This window comes from Myotis daubentonii, chromosome 2, assembly GCF_963259705.1.
Source record: "Myotis daubentonii chromosome 2, mMyoDau2.1, whole genome shotgun sequence".
NCBI classification, from domain to species: Eukaryota; Metazoa; Chordata; class Mammalia; order Chiroptera; family Vespertilionidae; genus Myotis; species Myotis daubentonii.
Window position 1 is genome coordinate 25,730,960 of NC_081841.1, and position 20,737 is coordinate 25,751,696.

Below are 20,737 nucleotides of genomic sequence, written 5' to 3' on the forward strand. Positions count from 1 at the left end.
TCCCTAGAGAAAACCACTCTCCTGAAGCTGGTATACATGCTGCCCCTGCAAGTTTTTAGATTCCCACTACGTGGTTCAAACAATCTTAGACCTCCTTCCCGAGGGGCTGGCAATTGGGTCTGTGAGCTGCTCACACCCAGCCAAGCATGGGTGGATAAGTTCCATTACAAAGGGCTGGATGCATTTTTCTTTTTTATTGAACTTCTTGGGGTGACATTGGTTATTAAAATGATATAGGTTTCAGGTGTACAATTCTATAATACATCATCTGTATATTGTATTGTGTGTTCACCACACCAAGTCCAGTCTCCTTCCATCACCATTTATCCCCCCAATGCCCTCTTCTACCTCGCCTCAACCCCCTTCGCTTCTGTGAATCACCATACTGTGTCTATTGAGGGTTTTGTGTGTGTGTGTGTGTGTGTGTGTGTGTGTATGTTTTGTTTTGGCTTAATCCCTTCACCTTTTTTCACCACCATCCCCCCAACAACAGTCAGTCTGTTTGCTATCTATGAGTCTGTTTCTATTTTACTTGTTAATTTATTTTGTTCATTAGATTCTATGTATGAGTGAAATCATACGGTACTTGTCTTTCTCTGCCTTACTTCACTGAGCATAATGCTCTCCAGGTCCATCCATGTGGGTGCATTTTTGTCACAGGAAGGAAGAGTGGCAGAGAACTTGCCCAGGAGAAAGACAGTTCCAGCTTGAAGAATAGGGCTGACGGGCAGCGAAGGCATACGGAGGATGCATACGGAGGATGCAAACGGAGGGCAGGCTGGGCACAGGATGAGGAGGCGAGGAGGTGGAAAGGGGCTCTTGGAGGTGTTGAACAAAAGGGGTTTTAGGTGAGGAAGAGGCAGAGAGCCTGCACTAACACAGACTTTGGCCCCCCTGATCCTCAGAGAGGACGTAGCTGGGCAACTCTCAGAGCGCCAGGTCTGGGCCCCACAGTCACTGCCCTAGCATGCCAGACCCCTTCCCCACCTCAGGACCGGCCTAGGCTGCATTTACGTGGAAGAGGTTACCTTCTTCATAGAGCCTTTGGAGGACTGCATAGATCACAGAGATGACTCAACTTGCCTGTCAGTGCTCTTACTCAATTTGGAGTTGCCAAATAAAACAGAAGACACCCAGTTAATTTTCATTTTCACACAAAGAACAAATACTTTCTTTTTTTAGTAAGAACGTGTCTCAGATATTGCATGGGACATACTTATACTACAAAAGGTATTTATCTGAAAATCCAACTAACTGTAAGTGAATGTCCTGTATACTTACTGCTGAATCTGGGAACTCTATTATCTCCATTGAATTTTGGAAGAGTGTGAAAGGGATCAAAGGGCTCTCCAGGATGACATGAACGAACACACAACCTCTGTCCAGTCCTCAATGGCCTGATATGGGCTGACACAACAACGAGCTCACGGGCTTTATTAAACCAGGAGGGCACAATGACACTCATTTTTTCAATGGCTTTATTGAGATATAATTCACATACCATAAAATGTACTCATTTAAAATAAGTGGGTTTTAATATATTCACAGGGCTGTGCAGCCATCACCAGATCAATTTGGGGACATTTCATCAGCTCAAAAAGGAACCCGGGACCCATTAGCGATCACTCCTCCATCCCGGCTCCCCGCCCTCCCCGTTGTTCCCCAACCCTTGCCCCCGCCAACCACTCAACTTTCTGTGTCTTTAAACTTACCTATTCTGGACATTTCTTTACAAATGGAATCTACAATATGTGGCTTTCTTGTCTGGCTTCTTTCGTTTTGCATGTTTTCCAGGCTTATCCACAGTGTAGCGTGTATCAGGACTTCACTCCTCGTTATGGTCTGGTAATATTCCTAACAACGCCCTACCATTGGCCTAGTCATTCATCCACTGGAGGACACTTGGTTTGCTTCCACTTCCTGACTATTATGAATAAAGTTTCTAGGACAGAACAGTCGTGTGCAAGGTTTCATGTGGACATGCGTTCCCATTCCTCGGGGAATTGCCGGCCATATGGTAACTCTAATATCGGGAGGAACCGCCAAACTGTTTCCCGAAGCAGCTGCGCCTTTTCAATAAGAAACCTTCTGGGGATCCTCGGGGTCCCCACCTCAGGGCTGCCTCCACGGGGCCCCAGACTCCTTCCTCCGGGCGCCCAAGCCGCTGGGAGGCCCAGGCCCAAACCACTCCGGGAGCGACTGTGGGAAACGCACTTAGGGCCTCCCGCCTGGCCCCGCCCCCGCAGCGCTCGCAGCCGGAGGAAAACAGACGCTTGGCGGAGGCCCTGTGGACATTGTAGTTTCCTTCCTGGTCTGCCGCGTACAGACTTGGGTAAGGGAAACTACAATCCCCAGAACACCGCGGGGCTACGGCGGCCGGAGGGGCCATTCCGCGTGCCTCGCTCCCGCCCACCCAAGTGTCCCGGCAGCTCTCCAGGGCGTCTGTAAACACACCCAGACTGTCATGGAGGGGGCGGAGGGGGCGGTGGCCGCGGAGGGAGGCGTTTTGGGCCGCCTCCAGGGTCCGCTCTGCCATTCCTGAACTGGTCCCTCATCCCCGTGACTGTGGCATCAGGGAAGCGAACTGTTAGGCGAGAGGAGACAGTCAGAACCATATCCCCTTCTTCCCCCGGGGCGGGGGCCGGGCCGGGCCCGGCCGGCGGAGCTGGGAGGGCAGGGGGAGGGAGCGCCTGGCCAGGCTGGCCTGCCTGCCGAGATGGATGACAGTAAGGTAAGTCCTGTGGTTTGCACGCGCAGCTGCCGCCGCCGCCGCCGCCGCCGCCTGCTTGTCGCTAAGTGCGGGTCCCGCCGCTGAGCCTTAGCTCTGTAGTCCATGCCAACACCCAAGAAACACCTGCCGTAGGTGTCCCCGCTCCTTCAGTTAGTACCCAGGGTACCCACCCAGAAATTCGGGGGACAGCGGGCCGCGTTATTCCCCAAAGGGCCCTCTCCTCCGGGAAATTTTCACTCTCGGGGCAAGCCTGTTTGTCAGCTTCTCCAGGTAGTGCCAACCCTAGTCCTGGACTCGTCGACCGAGATACGTGAAGGAATTACTTTGCTTTCCCTTTTTGCCTGCCCTTGCCCCCGCCCAGCCTTTCTCTAGTTTGGAGATCTTAACTAGGACACCCTGAACCAGCCCTGTTTCCCTTGACTGTTCCCCTTTCTTCTCTCCTGCGCCCTTACTCAATGCCCCATTCATATAATCAGTTCACTCCCCCTCTGAGCTATTTTCCTGTGGTTGGTTGGAACACTTTGCTAAGCTCCTGTTGCTATTCGTCCAGAGTCTGGAAGCTAACCTCCTCTGGAAAGCCTTCTCTAAGAAAAGTAGTGAATCCCTTCTTGTTCATCTGTCTTAATAACCCATCACCACCCCCTTTCTCTCTCCAAATCAATTACCCTTATGACTATAAGAGCAGTGTCCATTATTGGTCATTCATATGTACAACCTTTTTGTCTTTGTGTCTATCCACGTTAGTGTTGACCAGTTTTATTTCATGAAGATAGGGATGGTTGGCTTATTGATCATCAGACTTACAGAATTTGCCAGTTTTTGAAGTGGGAACTGCTCCTTCCCTCTGCTCTCCAGAGGTCTTACTTTCTTACACTCTTCAGCATGCTGCTGGAGGTAGCCTTTTTCTTTGTTTGGGTGCCCCTTTCCCCTTCCAGGTAACCAGTAACATTTTGCTGCTGTCCAATTTTGGTTTCACCTATCAATCAGAGAGATTGGAAAGATTTCCAGCTTCTCTGTACTACTGTTGGTGTTAGTCTACATGATCTCCTCTTCCTGTACCTGCAGAAGGCTCTGAGAAAAGTGATAGAAGGGAAAGCCCAACACAGTACTCTGGAATTGGGACTCACCTGGAGAAGCAGTCTGCTTGTGAAGTAGTAAACCCCTCCTAATAGGAAGTGGTGTTTCCCAGACAGAAAGGGGGAGTTCTAAACGTTCCAGAAAAATCAGAAAATAACTTTTCCAAAAAGCCTTTGCTAGCTTGCTCTTTCAGTGTTAGTTTTGAAATTAAATCCACATATTGTATCCTTTATCTTTCCCAGAAAATAATGTTATGGCTGTTTAAGAATGCCAAAATAATATATTGTTCTTTAATTATTTTTTTTTAATTTGAGACTCTCACAGAATAGTCTACATAATTTTCAGTTGTTTCCTTTTCACACCTTTGAAACATTTAATAACTTTCTCAAAGTCTTCGGTAATCTCAAAGAAGTCCAAGAAAAATGCTTAAGATTTTGAGTTACTTTACTTCGCTATAAACCCACATAGGAGTTATTTCTAAAACAAGCAAACCCTTAGGGGCTATAAAAAAATTGTATTGTTTTGCCTAAAAGAATGAAATTAAATTTCAGGGGTAGACTATTCATATCTTACTTCCTATAGGGTCCCAGGTACACAAAATAAATTGGGTTTTCATTCTTTATTAATTCATTGTTTTAATGAAAGAATTTAGAAACCAGCAGTTTCTGAAATCTTTAATGAGTGTGGAAAACAAAATCCATTTCAGATGTCTATGGATGAGTAGTGTCTCTGTGAATACACCACTTTCACTTTGACTGCTTGTCATAGGTTTGGGTGAGTAATATTTAAGTGTCATGTACAGAAAGACTGGGCTGCTTTCCGCAGTCAGACAGTGTGAAACAGCCCTTAAGTAATAAGGCTTTGGCAGTGCCCAGTCCTGCCTTTCTCTGGGCTCCAGTTGTTACAGTCCTGCAAAATTGTATTGTCTTCCTAGTACATACAAACGTCCATACTCGCACACATAACACGCTTCTTCTTCACATTAGGTATGGGTGATGGCGTCTCAGGTTCCATTGTTCCCTGAAGGGCAGGTGAGGATTGGGGCTTGGACGTATGGGAGCTGTGCTGGTGAGAGCACAAAGGATGACAAACACTGACAGCGAGGCCAGGGAACAGGAAGAGGATGAAGCAAGCAGGAGCAGCAATGATAGGAAGGCAGTATTTGAATGAGCAGGTCAAGAAACAGATGATGATCATGGGAGGCCCTCCCTTTAGAAAGATTCTGTATCCTGAGTTGTTTTCATCGGTGGTGATAAATGAGTTTGCCAGGAGCTCTCCACATTCTGCCTCCTGGAGTAAGAGCAGGACAAATCTGAATGTGGGTGCAGCTTTGCCTCGCAAGTGTCTAGGATTGTGCCTAATACCGCATAGAGTACTGGTTGTTAATAGTGATTGAATTGAGTTGGAACAGAGTGGCATTACAGAGAATGCCCTAATGTACCTGGGCTTTATTCATGTGTTTCATTGAGCCAGCCAGCCAGAGTATGCAGTTCAAATACCGAGTCGATCTCTTTTAGGTTAGTTGGGAAGGAATAAATCTTGGCTAAGTTATTTTAATTTTTCTGAACTTACATTCCGCCCATTGAGTGGTCTAATACCTTCTTCACAGGCTTTGTTGAGGATTAGAAATAATGCCTCGAGTGCAGAGTCTATAACACATAGTAGGCACTCAAAAAATGTTATCATTATTGTATTACCTTGCAGTGACTTCCTTGGTCCTCAGCACAGTGTAGTAGGCACCTAACATGCTCATTTTACTAATTCTTTTTTTAAAATACATTTTTATTGATTTCAGAGAGGAAGAGAGAGATAGAAACATCAACAATAGAATCATTGATCTGCTGCCTCCTGCACAACCCCTATTGGGGATCGAGCCCGCAACCCTTGACCAGAATTGAACCTGGGACCCTTCAGTCCCCAGGCCCACGCTCTCTCCACTGAGCCAAACCAGCTAGGGCTCATTTTACTAACTCTTAAGTTCATTCTGTTGTGTAACTTTTGTGGCTCTGTTTACTTCTGAACTACCCTTTGCTCCTAACTATGCCCCCAAATGGGATAGGGGCAATGGGACGGAACATGATATGAACTTAAACTGTGCCCTAAACCAGCAGTCGCCAACCGGTGATCCTCAGACCACGGGTGGTCCGTGAGGTCTGAAAGGTTGGCAACCACTGGTTTAAGGAAACCTTTGGAGCATCGGTCACCAACCGGTGGTCCGTGGACCACTGGTGGTCCGTGAGGTCCAAAGGGTTGGCAACTGCTGCCCTAAACTGTCAGGTTATGTGAGAGAGGTAGTCTCCTGAGCCCACCTGTATGCCCACCTCTACAAAAAAGTGCTTGTTCTTATGAAAGCCTTTTCTCCCTGACCTTGCTCCATTCAGTTACAAAGGAAATTGAAATGCGATATTTCCAGAGGCTTTGATCATAGACAGAAGGCTCTTGTTTTATATTTGACTTTTATGTTTATTGAGTGAATGAATGAATGAGTAAATTGAAATATCCTAGACCAGATATGTTCTTGCCGCAGACTATGAATTGATAAAAGACCACCATACTTTATTGCCCAGCCTGACAGTTTAGGGCATCAAGTTCCAATTGAGGGGCTGATGAGAGGGTGGCCAGCTGCTGGTCACAATGTTTCTGTGGGCTGCTGTTCTCCTCTATACTTCCTTTCCACCTGCCTGACCCACAGTTATCTGAAAGTGAGGTTTCTTACATCTTCCTTAGGTTAGAAGACAGGTTCTTTTGTTCCATTCAGTTGTTGTGAGTAATGCTAGTTCTTGCAAAAATTTTAAGTTAGTCAAAAAAATCTCTGATTTTCCCAGACCTGAGCTTTGGCCCCTGAAGTCCCCACTATTGGCCCCTTAGCCTTCCTTTACAGTTGGAGCTACCCTCCTTGGGCAGCACCACAATGCACAGACATTTTCTCCCTTTTCTGTTTTTCTATTCCATCAATACTTTCCACAAGACTAAGACAGACGAGCCACCTCATCTACTAAATAAATACCTGACAGTAGACATCAATATTTTAAAGTGCCTGCCTTTCCGATCTAGGTTACATGAACATTTTAACCAGGTTGCCTCTACAGATAGTTTAACCCTAAGGGGTAATTTTAATACTACACAAACCAATTGAAATTGGAGTTTAAATAATGTTTTGCTCTTCTCAGAAAAGTTCATTTTTTTTGTTAATTATCAGACATTTGTTGGACATCGAATATGTATAGGCACTATGCTAAACAGTAGCGATACAGAGGTCTATAAGAGTTTGTAACTATTCTCAGGAGCTTATATTGCAGTGGACAAGGCAGACACATAGGAAAATAATTACAATGTAGTGAAGTAAGAAATGAAGGCAGTAGAGGCAAAGTGGTTTGGGGGTATTAGAATGGATGCCTAATTGTCTGGGCATGTCAGCCATGGGTCACACAGTAGGAATGAATCTGTAAGGAAGAATAGGAGACCCCCAGAAAATGAGGAAAAGGGAATATCCTGTTCTAAAGCTTATTGCACTGGCAAATAAGTATTTTGTTACAAACTGGAGCAGGAATTGGCAAATTTTCTATAAAGGGCCATTAAAGTTGTTTTAAGCCACCAAGTTTGTGGTAATGGTTGCAGCAGCCACAGGAAACTCGTATACTGGATGTGGTGACCTAGTAAGCAGTGCTGAGCCAAAGGTCTTCTCTTGAGATTGAGAGTGACATGGCCAAAGGGCCATTAAAGTTCCTCCTCCCTGTAATGATCAGTTATTACTCTTTTACAGTGAAGAAAAACACACCAAAATACACTAAATTAAAAATGCAATCATAATAAATTGAAAAGAAAGGTTTGTTTGGCAGCTCTTTGCAAGATGAATAACTAAGGAAAGGGGGATAGAAAAGGAGGGTAAAAGAAGGGGTAGGGAGACCCATTGGGAACCTATTGTAATAATCTCTGAGGGCCCTGCCTAATGTAGGCAGTAGGAATAGAGAGGAGGAGATTTTATAAAGTAATAAATTGGCACGACTTCAATGGGTGGCTGTGGAGATTCACAATAGGTAAACAAAAATTTCAAGGAAGCATAAAATGAACAGGTTTGTTACTTAACCTCACCACTGCCTTCCCAAGTGCCTAATGCCACAGTGAGCTGGATTAAATGAATGACTCCATAGCATTAATATAGCAGTGTGTATTTAACACCTGTCAGTTTTAGGTTGAGCCTTTTTGGGGAATTATATGTTCAAGTTGAAGAGTATTACCTAGGAACCTAGGGAGAATAGTCATGCTTGATGACAGTGAGTTATCTTATGACAAGTTGCTATAATGCAAATCAAAGGACTTGGGTCTAGACCAGTGATGGCGAACCTTTTGAGCTCGGCATGTCAGCATTTTGAAAAACCCTAACTTAACTCTGGTGCCATGTCACATGTAGAAATTTTTTGATATTTGCAACCATAGTAAAACAAAGACTTATATTTTTTATATTTATTTTATATATTTAAATGTCATTTAACAAAGAAAAATCAACCAAAAAAATGAGTGTCATAGGTTCGCCATCACTGGTCTAGACCCTTCTCTGACATTGAAAATCTCTGAACTAAAATTTTGTCATCATAAAAAAAAAATTTGTCATATATGAAGTAAGGAGATCGCTATGCATATCTGTGTGTGTGTGTCTGCTACCAGCACTCCCATATATACAATTATCCTGCCCTTTATAATGTTATTGTTTATTTCCTGTCTGCTGTGTTTCACGAGTCTAAATACATTAAAAGTAAGGACCCTATCTTATATTAATATTCCTAGAGTTTTACAGTGTTTGGGGCATAGTGGTTGTTGAATAAATGAGTTAATTGTTCCCCTTTCCCTGAAAAAGATGAGGATGTAGGGTTTACCTTACCTGAAGTCGTGTAAGGTAGCATGAGAGAACATGCCTAACTCAAGGCCTTGTCCACTGTGAGTGTGCCCTCCCTGCACACCCCAATTGAGCCCTGCATTTAAGTTGTTCTTTTGCCTAAAATGAGTCAAGCGCCTTTTGAAACAGGATTTAATCTGAATCCTGGAGACCTCCTCTTTTCATAAGCCCCTAAAGAGCACGCAGCTACAGTCATGCCCCCTCTTTCTGCGGAAGTTAAACCTGTTGACTGGGAAGCCTGTGCCCTCTGCGCTCAGGCCTTTGCAAACTATTCTTTCTCTATAATGGTTAAATTTAGAATTATCAGGAACTCTCTCTTGGCTGAATCCAGTCGTTTTATCTTAATTCCCAGCCTTTTTGAACACATAAATTAGAAACATTCAAAAATCATAAAAAATACAGATGAGAAAAAAAAAAAAAGCTGCCTCACAGAAGAAATAGGAGAGAGCAAGGGGACAATGTGGTTATCACTGAGTTTGTGAAAATTTTATGAAACATAGGTAAGAATTATTTTTGGCCCAGGGGTATTTAAGGAATTTGTGAGGTTGATTTCAGTGTTAGTTTCTGGTTCCTAATTTCTAATTAACTTCCCCTATTCACCCCACCATCTTTATGGCTTATGAAATATATAAAGTTTCGTTAACTACTATAGTTGGCAACTAGTATAGTAACCTACATTTGTATAATAACCTTTCTTTTACAAAGTGCTGTCACACATTATTATACTTAAAATTTACAGTAATCCTGTGATATACTTGACTCTCTTGAAAACTGTACACTGATGAGATTTTAGCTTGCACCAAAAGCCAAAAATTCAATTTATTCCCGAGGAAAAGTTAAGCTAGAGAAGTGGTGTTAGGTGACTTAAAATGTAATTTTACAGGAGGTGACATAAGATACAGGAACCCTGGATTCATTTACTCTGCCTTTCTAATAAAAAAAGGAATAAAATAGTTCCAATTTAAATATTTTGCTACCATGAAAACTAAACAAAGGGTTATAACTTTTGTTTGATTTTTATGACTATGCTAGGTGTGTTTCAAAAATCAATGAAATCTGTAAAGTACTCTGTGTTCTCTTGTTGGCTTCTCAAAGCAGCCACTCCTGCATTAATTAAAAACAGCAATATAGATAGTGTTGTGTGATGACTCATTTTACAACATAAAGAATAGATGTGATTACTATTTATTTCACTATAGACAAGAGTTTCTGCTGTAAATATATTGCTTTTTAAAAGCTGTAGCAAAGCAAGTACACTTTGTTTTAATGGAGGGCGATTTAAAAACATTTTATTAAAATTGTGCAGTTGATGTGATATAAGCATAATTTAGCCCATGGTAATATTTGGACCAACTAGTCATCCCTGAGGGAAAATTTCCTGAGACATATATTATTATATTGGAACAAAGACATGATGATGCAGAATAGAAAGCTTTAAAAGACACATTTTTGAAAAGTTGAAACTAATTTGGGAGTAGTACTGAAGCAGCTAGCTTTCAAGATGGTGGTGGAAAGGAAAGACTTTTTCCCCCCTTCAATTTCATTTCAGAGCCATCCTATAAAATGCTAGATGCAGTGGCTAACCATCATGTTATGATACAGGGTCTGTTAAATGTGGCTGATCCACATTTAAAGTGTGGTTTTCTTGACCCAACCATTATTCTTAGTAATGATCTGACCTTTATAGGGCATTGTTAGTGTATGATATTAATAATGATTTCAAACAAATCCTTTGAGTGTTGTTACTGGGAAAGCTTCTGCAGGTATTCTAATGACCTGCCAGTGTTTGATTGGCATCTTCTCTTTTAGAATGGCCTTTAAAGCCTCCGCAATATTCCTTTCAGTATACTTTTTATTCCCTGAGGGTAACTTTCAGAAAGAACTGGACATCATTCAGAACCTCGTCAGATAAACAAAGTGGATAATCCAGTTGTTTGGGAATTTAAAGAAAAATCTATTGCTCTAAAATAACTTAGCCTCCAAAGGCATATTGTATTGTGGCTTGTCAGAAATTGGCTCCTGAAGCACTTTCCAAACAAGCTTGTTCATTGTAATAAATGTACTCTACCCCCCCGCCCCCTTCGAAGGACTTCTTTAAAAAAAAAGTTATTTGATGTGTAACTTCAGGCTCATGTATGTAAAACTTCATCATCCTCATGGTTACATCTTGTATAAGAACTTGGGGAGGTTCCAAAGCTAAACAATGAAGGAGATTAAGTTACTTTGCTAGTCACCAAATGCAGGTAAATGAATATCAGGTAGAAATCTCCTGAGACAATGTAGGAGATTTTACTATAATTATAGGTTTCTAAAAGCAGGAGAGAAGCCTTGTATGCATATATGCATAACCCATAGACACAGACAGTAGGGTACTGAGGGCCTGGGGGCAGGGGGAGGGCCGGAAAGGGGGGGGGAGGGGACATATGTAATACTTTCAACAATAAAGAATTATTTTTAAAAAATAATAAATAAAGGCAAAAGAGAAGTATCCTGAGGATTTCAGGGACTGCCTGTGTGTTCCTTTGAGCTCAATACATTTGAAGAGGGAATCTATCGTCAAATTGCTTAGGATACCTATTTGTTTTTATATATACATAATTTTACATACAAATTTTGTTTTTCTGATTGTAAACATTTAAAAATCATTAAAAATACAGGTGAGAAAAAGCTTTTTATAATCATACCTATCAGAGAAATATATGTTGATCTTTTGTTAATAACAGCCTTTCTTTGTGTTGTTTTATAACATTGAGATTATACTGAACTTACAATTTTGAATATTGATTTTTTTAACTTACTATTTTATCAAGTCAATAAAAATTCGGCAGTCTTTTAGTTTTTATTATCCAGTTACATATGGCTTATAAAGTTTATTGTTAAACTATCTGAATTTTATTATTGAAGAAATAATGAAAACTTATATTACTTCTGCTCTCAAATTCATAATATCAAAGGTACCAGAAAAACAAATTATGAAGCAAAGCTTCATAAAGCATTTGATGGGATTATGCTTTTTGAATTCCATTCTTCATTAATTTATTATTATAAATATTTTCCATGCTAGTATGCAGCCATAGTCACTTTCCTAGACACAGAACTAAGACAAAAAATTATTTCTTCTCTCTCTTGCTGAAGGTGATTGGAGGCAAAGTAAAGAAGCCTGGCAAACGTGGTCGGAAGCCAGCCAAAATTGACTTGAAGGCAAAACTTGAAAGGAGCCGGCAGAGTGCAAGAGAATGCCGGGCCAGAAAGAAACTGAGGTATCAGTATTTGGAAGAATTGGTATCCAGTCGGGAAAGAGCCATATGTGCCCTCAGAGAGGAACTGGAAATGGTAAGAAAGTCTGTCAATAAATGCATGAAAAAAATCAACCTAAGCTTCACAGTCAAAGCATTAAAACATGAAGAAACCAGTTTTCACCTATTGATTCATTTGACAGACATGGGAAAGCATATTTATTGGTCATTCAGGATGTGGGCAAATAAGCATTTTCATACTCGACTAGTAGGAGTGGAATGTACATGACTATTTCATTGAAGGAGTATTTATGATAGAAAAATAATGGAAAATAACCCAAATATACAATAATAAGGGGTTGGTTAAGTAAATGTTATTACATTCATATATTGGACTACTTTGCACCCAGTAAAAATCATAGTACACCTATATATTTCTTGATATAGAAAAACATTTACAATATATTGCTAAGTGGAAAAAGCAATATAACAATATGCTACAATATGAATAGTATGATACCAATTGTTTAAACATTTATTTATTTGGCATGTTTCATTCTTTCATTTATTCATTCAGATTTTTGGTGGTGGCTGTAGAAATGTAAAAGAGAATAGGTAAAAGAGAATTGAAACCCCGTTACTGTGAGCTCAAGGGAGGAGGTGACAGGTTGGAGAAGAGAGAAATAATAGTACCATGATCATTACAAAACTAGGACAGGCAACCTCCACTCTTTAGAAGGTACAAAAATACGGTTAGGGCATAAAGAGAGTTCAGATATACACTATTCAGTAATTTTTTTTTTTTTTTAGTATACTGAATTTGACTTATGCTATAATTATTTCTTACCTTCTGTAATGTAAGCCACTTGAAGGCATAGTCTTTGGAGTAATTAATCCTTTTATACCCTAATTCCTAGTACACACTCCGGCACTCTGGTAGAAAGTAGATGCCCTACCTGGTTTGGCTCAGTGGATAGAGCGTCGGCCTGTGGACTGAAGGATCCTGGGTTCAATACTGGTCAAGGGCACATGCCCTGGTTGTGCGCTCCATCCCCAGTTGGGGGCGTGCACGAGGCAGCCAATCAATGATTCTCTCTCATCATTGATGTTTCTCTCTCTCTCTCCCTCTCCCTTCCTCTCTGAAATCAATAAAATTATATTATAAAAAAGAAAGTAGATGTTTAGTGAATGTTTATGAAAGAGAGAAAGGAATTACAAAAGTATTTATTTTAGGAATAGAAGTAATAATGTGATCATTAGCCAAAAAAGATGAATACTAGTTGGTAGCGCACTGTGGGGAGACATTCTTTTAACCAGAGGGGCCTTTTTAATCTGAGCAATACTCCAGTATGTCATCAGAAGATTCAGCAGCAGTTTTCCACCCTCTTGTGAAAGATGGCAGGCCTCATCCATGTCCTAGGTTGGAAATAGGAAGTACAATGGAGGATGGAATTCCCAGCAGCCAATTTGACTTGTTGACATGGGAGTTCTTAGCATTTCTACCAGTGGTTCCTGAACTCTGACCAGTAAAATTTTACTTAAATATATTTCACATATTTCAGTACAAGCAGTGGTGCATGGCAATGGACCAAGGAAAAATCCCTTCTGAAATAAAGGCCCTACTGACTGGAGAAGAGCAGAGCAAATCTCAGCAGAACTCAACCAGGCACATGAAGGCTGGGAAGACAGACGCTAACAGCAATTCCTGTGAGTACAGCACCTGGAGAGTTTCTGTGTATGTAGAGGAGGGTCTTAAGGTAGGATTTCTATTGACCACTTGCCTACGTATGACTTTTTTCCCTCTGTATATTTATCTTTAAATAAATAAAATGTTGATGTTTATAATACACTAATAAGCAATTGAAATGAATAGATTATAAATACTGAAATGCATTTTACATGGGGTCTATAAAGTGCAACTGATAAATTTATGGAAATGTTTTTTTATTATGTTGACCTACTCCATAAATGGGAGTATACCATTCTAGTTATTGTTAATAATAATACCTTTTATTTGTATTTTGCATTACAGTTTGCCAAGTATTTTCACTTAAATTAAGTATCTTAAGTATTTCCTCCAATAATTATGTAAAGGTGTTACACTTTTTATTTTATAGATGAAGAAATAGCAGAGGTGTATGTGCCAGGTCCTCACCTAGTCCAGGCTGTGTCTTGTATAGTGGCCCATCACTATAAAGAATTATTTTATTAAGGCAAAAGTCACATAACATAAAATTAATATTTTAAAGTAACAATTCAGAGGCATTTATTACATGTAAAATGTTGTGCAACCACCACCTCTATATCGTTGCAAAACATTTCATCACTCCAAAAGAAAACCCTAAACTCATCACAGCAGTTACTCACTATTACCCTCTCCCTCCAGCCCCTGGAAGCTATGAATCTGCTTTGTGTCTCTATGGACTTATCTAATCTGGACATTTCATATAAATGGATCCTTCAGCATGTGACTTTTTGTGTCTGGCTTCTTTTACTTAGCATAATGTTTTCAAGGTTATTCACATTGTAGCATATACCAGTACTTCATTCCATTTTATGGCTGTATAATATAAATACCCCTTTGTATATGGATACCACAACTTGTTTTCCATTCATTCATTTATGGATTTTTATTTCTATCTCTTGGCTATTGTGAACAGTACTGCTATGAACATGCATGTACAAGTGTGTGTTTGAGTAACTGTTTTCAATTCTTTTGGGTATATACCTAGAAGTGGAATTGCTAGGACATATGGCAATTCTATATTTAACTTTTCCAGGAACCATACACTGTTTTTCACAGTGGCTGAAATATTTTACACTCCCACCAGCAATATATGGAGCTTCCCATTTCTCTACATCTTTTCAACACTTTTTATTTTCCATTTTTAAAAACTATAGCCTTCCTGGTGGGTGTGAAGTGGTGCCTGATTGTGGTTTGGATTTGCATTACTCTAATGACTAATGATGTTGAGCATCTCTTCATGTGCTTGTTGACCATGTGTATATCTCCTTTGAAGAAATGTATCTTTAAGTCCCTTGTCGATGTTTTAATTGAGTTCTTTTTCATTTTATTGTTCAGTTGTAAGAGTTCTTTATGTATTATGGATTCTTTTACCAAATATATGATTTTCAGATATTGCTCCCATTCTGTAGGTTTTCTTTTTCTTGATAGTGTCCTTTTGGTGCACAAAAGATTTTAATTTGGAGGAAGTCCAGTTTATTTTTCTTTTGTTGTTTGTGCCTTGTATGTCATATCTAACAATCCATTGCCAAATCCAAGATCATGAAGATTGACCCTTATGCTTTTTTTCTAAGAGTTTTTTAGTTTTAGCTTTTACCTCTAGGTCATTGATCCATTTTAAGTTAATTTCTCTATATGGTATGAGGTAGGGGTCTAAATTAATTACTTTGCATGTGAATATCCAGTTGTCCCAGCCCCATTTGTTAAGGAGACTGTACAGATTTTAGAATGAAGATGTCATGTCATTGATTTCTTCATCATTGAGGTTGCTTTGGGAGCACTTGAAATAGTTATTAGGAAATATCATAACATTTTATTTTTTAAAATTTTTTATAAAATTGAAGTACTGGCTTGTTAACTTTTATTAGATGAGGTAATGTTTGCTTAATCTAAATTGAATTAAGGAAATAAAAAGTTTTCCTTCAGTCTGTATTTTAAAATAGCCTTCCTGTAGATAGCAAACTTTAAGTTTTTTTATTGATTTTTTTGGAGAGGGGGCATGGAAAATATATAGAGGGAAACACTGATGTGAGAGAGAGACATGGATCAGTTGCCTCCCGTATGCTCCACACTCCCCAACCAGGGGTCAAACCTGCAACCCGAGCATATGGCCTATCAGGAGCTGCCCCGCGACCTTCCAATGCATGAGACGACACTCCAGCCAACTGAGCCACACCGACCAGGGCTGGATACCAAACTTTAAAAAGTTTTTTCATGCATTTTTAAAAACAGATTAAATTTCGTTGACTTTAAAACCATTCTTACATTGGTAACTTTGATTTGTTTTTCAGGGTGAAGATCATATAAAATGTTGAGTCAGTGATTGAAGTCAATATCCTGATTCCTAGGAAGGATGAATAGACAAGATTGTATTACTACCTACTGCTCCACAGTCATCTCTGTAAATCTGCAGTTTCTACCAAATGTGTGATCCTGGATCTCAAAGGATTTTGCTTTAACTTTTAACACTTAGAAAAATGTACAAACATTCTGGTTGGCATTGCCACCCATGGCATTTAATATGTTGTAATGCTTGAAAACACAGGAGTAGAGAAAAATGGGTAAAGATTGTATTTTTGCACCTTAACTCCACATTGCTTTATTGGTTAATTTATATTCTTTCCATGTAATTGTATGTGTATATGTGTTTAGGTGTCACCTCCTTTCATGTTTTTGATTGCCCTGCAAAGAGAAACCAAATGGGCTGATGACTAAGTTCTTAGCCTTAAGGACCTAATTTTATTTCTTTATATGTACTTGATAACGTCTATTTTCTGCATGAACCAAGATTTCTCCTGTGAGCCATTCCAGCATAAGCTGTGAATCTGTATTAACCAATATATACATTTCTATTTTTATAATCCATAATGATAGGCCAGTTTTAAATAATGTACATGTTAACAGCGTCCATCAGGAAAGCCCTCAAGACAGCCTCTGTTTAAAACTTTTGTTGCTGTCTTCTCAGACTGTATTTAAAACAGTTTGTTAGGGCCTAATCCATACTTGGAGAATAATTATTCAAATCTTATTTTTTAAACAAGAAATAACCTTTTAGGCATTTCAGAAGCATACATCATCTTGACAATCCAGGGTGTATACGTATGTATGTGTTTCTATTGTATGTCTATTGTATGTGTATGTGGGGAGGGCAGGAGTGAATGTTCACACATATTTCCTTGTGTAGTCAACTAACTTGGAAAATTTTCCTAAAGAGAATAGATTAAAATTAGCTGCTGAGATTGAGTTTCTGCCTCAAGAGATCTGGAACAAAATGAGGGACAAACTGCTGATAGACCTAATGGCTGTAGCCATAACCAAAACACTTACTCTGTTCCTTGACATGAGTTTCCTTATGAATGTGTTCTGAGCCAGAACGAAACACACTGTAGGTGTGCATCTGGTTCAGGCCCGGCTACGCCTCCACGCTGGAGTGAAACACTGGAGCTAGAGTTATGCGCAGCACCACACTAGGAGGTGCACAAGCGCAGAGCATTCCTTTCCAGTTCCCATCAAAGCGACATTCACTTCTCCCTGGCCCCCAATGGAGGGATGGTTGAGGAATCCAGCTCATACTCTGATACACTCAAATAGACCTAGGAATCTTCTGATTTCCCCATTGAGAGTCTCTCTCTTCTCTTTCCCATAGTTAAATCAGGAGTTGTGTGCCCTGTTGCTGCTAAATTATAATTGTCCTTGGCTCTAATGAAGCAAATATTTGGCTTCCAAACAAAATATGTTTTGTTACGAAATGGTCTGTGAGGAGGAACATGAGATAGACCACACAGTTTCCGATAACAAGGTACTTCCCCACCCCTTCTCTTAGGCTATGCATTTGAATAAAGTGCCTCCCCTTAGCTGAGTTCCTAAAGATCTCTTGTGCTTAGGTTACAAACTCAGATCTCTAGTCCAGTCCTGTGCGACTACTGATATACCACTAGCCCAGACTATTGGGTCTCTCTATGTTTTGGTGGACAGGGGGGTTTAAGAGTATTTAATGTCTTTTTAGGATCACAAATAAAGATAAAGGATTGTTAATATTCAGGCTTTCAGAATTTAAGTGTTTTAAATATAGTGTTCAGGTTGTAATGGGTCTGTTTTGCCATATGGTCTACTCAAATGTATATTTTTTATTTTGCAAAACAACCCAAGCAAGATGTACTTATTCTGTGTTACTTTGTTTAGTACCTTTCGAATTCCCCAGAAGAGTTGTTTTCAAAGCAAACATTCCAAAATGAATGTGGCTCTTCAATGGAATGTCTCCATTGTGCTTGAAGTATTTCTTCTCTGGTTGCAATTTTAAATTACAGGGTCATTTATCTGAGCTATATCTCCCCCAAACCCCCCCCCCCCAGCCCCAGTACCTTTACAAGAGCAGTGACTCTGTCCTCAGGTCAGGTAGAAGATGTATAATTTGGGGTTGAAAGTAAATTACAATTTATTTGAGTTTATTCCTAAACCTATCTATTGGGTCTTTTGGAGTAGATCAAAACCAAGAGAAAGTTCCTTGGTTTTAAAAAGGAATGTTTGATTGCTTTGGGAATTGTGCTCGCGGCACGCTTTGGCCACTTGAAGCATGTCAATAAATGTCACTGATTAAAACAGCTGGAGCATTTCTTTCCCCATTTCAGTTAGGGAGCAGCACACGGACACCTAGCATCTCTCATGTACCTGTAATGACAGGCCGAGGGGGCACAGCGCAGGTGAGGATCGGTGAGCTCCGTCCCTCTGGAGCAGTGCTGTTCTCCTCGCTCTCTGAGTCAGAGGGATGTTCTCTTTTTCTTTTTCACCCACAGAAAGGAAGTTAAGGGGGGAAATATTTTTGTATATTTAGACCAGTCATAATCTGTCACTAATTTAGCATAGACCTGCCATATAATACGGTGGCTGAATATAATACAGAATAAGTCTGACCAGGCCAAGTTTTAGGATATGGTTGAAGTTCTTAAATTTTTATTTCTATTTTATCTAAAATATTTGTTGTATTTAAATCAGAATCTATCTTACTGCAGCAAATTCATATCACAGTTTACCAGCTAATTGGCAGTATTTATCAGCTTCACCATTTAGCATTTTCTTTTATCATCTTTGAGTTATGATAGACTTGATTTGGCTTATTACAAAAAGTGTAGGTTTAAACTGGACTTGCCTTTAGTTAAAATAAAGGGAAACATAAATGCTATATTTCACAATAAATCAGTTGCTTATTATTAATTACATATTTAGTTTTAAGGGAGAGGAAGATTACTGTTAAACCACATGGTATTTGGGGGCATTGAAGGGATTTTTCTTTCTCTGAAGAGCATTGTACAATTATATTTTTATGAAAAATAAAATATCTTCACCAGAGATATCTCAAATTGTCTGTTTCACTATACTAAACTATGCATAAGAATAAAGTAGTGAAAAAAGTGTAAGATTTAGGCAGAAAACTGGTCTTGGATCCATTATCTGAGTCACCCTGAATTATTTAATTTTTCAGCCTGTTTCCTCATCTATTGGAAAAAGAGGGAGGATGCCCTTGCCGGTGTGGCTCAGTTGGTTGGAGCATTGCCCTGTACACCAAAAGGTTGTGGGTTCGATCCCTGGTCAGGGCTTCTAGGGGAGGCAGTTAATCAGTGTTTCTCACATTGATGCCTCTCTCTCTCTGCCTCTGTCTCTCCCCTCTCTTCTCCTCTCTCTGGAATCAACTAAAAAAAAAATGAGAGGGTAACTTTCCTAGAATAAGTAATTGGTAAGCTAAATACAAGTTATGAAAAACTGCTTCTTATGTGGTAAAGGATTACATTAAATTCAAAAATATTCACTTATGCCTGGGTTTAACTATTATTAGACTTTAAACAACTGAAGATAAACATTTATTTAATGAGCTAGAATCTAAATGTGTAGTGTTGTAGGTATCATGTTTCAGACCTCTTTGTAGCTATTTCATGCCTGCCCCTAAAATGGTATATAGGTGGAGGCTCTCTTTAGCAATACAGTAGTCCCCCCTCACCGTGTTTTTCACTTTTTGAGGTTTCAGTTAACCTTTGTCAACCACAGTCTAAAAAGACTGAATGGAGAATTGCAGAAATAAACAATTGATACGTTTTCAATTGCCCGCCAGTCTGAGAAGCTGGATGATATCCACGCCATCCTGCTCCATCCCGTGAGTCACTTAGTCAATTGTCCCTTTTCCAGCGTCTCCACCTGTATACGCTCCCCACCTGTTCGTTACCTTGGTAGCCATCTAAGTTACACATGGCTCAGCACTGCAGAGCCCAGCACTTGTGGGGGTCATTTTCCGGCAGAACTAAAAATCATACATTCTACATATTATATGGGGTTGACAGAGTTTTTAAAGCAACACATACTTTTAAAGAGACTCCTTTTGAGAAAGAATACAGAGCTTTGGACTAGAAGTTTTCAGTTGAGCAAGAAGTTTAAAATGACCCAAATTGTGGGGGGCTCAAAAAATTCAAGAGGGTCTGAGGAAATGAAATGGACCTAAAATTAATTTAACTGCCTACTTACCAAGAGCATACAAACATTTACTCTTAGGGAAAGTCTAGGTTACACTGGAATGAAACGGTCCATGAATTCTCAGAGTCAAATGATAAAAGGAGCAGGAAAGAGAGAAGCCCTGGTAAGTGTGGGTGAAACCACTGCCAGTTTCGTGGTCTGATGGTGGTGGTTTTTTAACGATACCATTTGTAAAATGGGTTTAAAATAATATTTTGACTAGTGACTTCACGTCTATAAAAGGTATTAATTATTTTGGAATTTTTCCAGTGTTTAGATGCTTTGTGTTTTGAACACACTGATTGATTAGTTAATCTACAGCTGCCTCTGGGTGCTCAGCAATTTTCCTGTCTTGTTGCTATGAGACGAGGACTTCTCTGGAACAGCCAGTGAGACTGACAGGCATCTGAAGAGGCGGTGGGCTCTGCCTGCCGGCCACAGTGCCATCAAGCGGCCATTCTGTAGAACAGTTTGACAAAGTCGGTTTGCATTTCCACTAATGACAGCACCTTCAAGTCATCTCTGTTCCAGGCAAATAAATGAGCAGGTGAACGGAA

The 20,737-nt window shown here is 40.0% G+C and overlaps 1 protein-coding gene across 2 annotated transcripts; it reads left to right on the forward strand.

The window, feature by feature from the left end:
- Nucleotides 1-2,446: 2,446 nt before the first annotated feature.
- CREBL2 (cAMP responsive element binding protein like 2) lies at nucleotides 2,447-19,028 on the forward strand. Of its 2 annotated transcripts, none has more exons than XM_059682233.1 (4): nucleotides 2,447-2,731; nucleotides 11,838-12,035; nucleotides 13,501-13,695; nucleotides 15,974-19,028. In XM_059682233.1, exons 1-4 carry the CDS (start codon nucleotides 2,717-2,719, stop codon nucleotides 15,995-15,997), a joined length of 432 nt encoding a protein of 143 aa, XP_059538216.1. In that variant the 5' UTR covers nucleotides 2,447-2,716; the 3' UTR covers nucleotides 15,998-19,028. The 2 variants fall into 2 exon arrangements, with proteins under 2 accessions (XP_059538216.1, XP_059538215.1); XM_059682232.1 differs by lacking the exon at nucleotides 2,447-2,731 and adding an exon at nucleotides 4,861-4,982.
- The last annotated feature ends 1,709 nt before the right edge of the window (nucleotides 19,029-20,737 follow it).

Coding starts and splice junctions, on each gene's coding strand:
- CREBL2 (XM_059682232.1), top strand. CDS start 4,932: ATGAAGCAAGCAGGAGCAGCAATGATAGGAAGGCAGTATTTGAATGAG. Junction 12,036..13,500: donor TCAGAGAGGAACTGGAAATG/GTAAGAAAGTCT, acceptor CACATATTTCAG/TACAAGCAGTGGTGCATGGC. Junction 13,696..15,973: donor ATGTAGAGGAGGGTCTTAAG/GTAGGATTTCTA, acceptor TTTGTTTTTCAG/GGTGAAGATCATATAAAATG.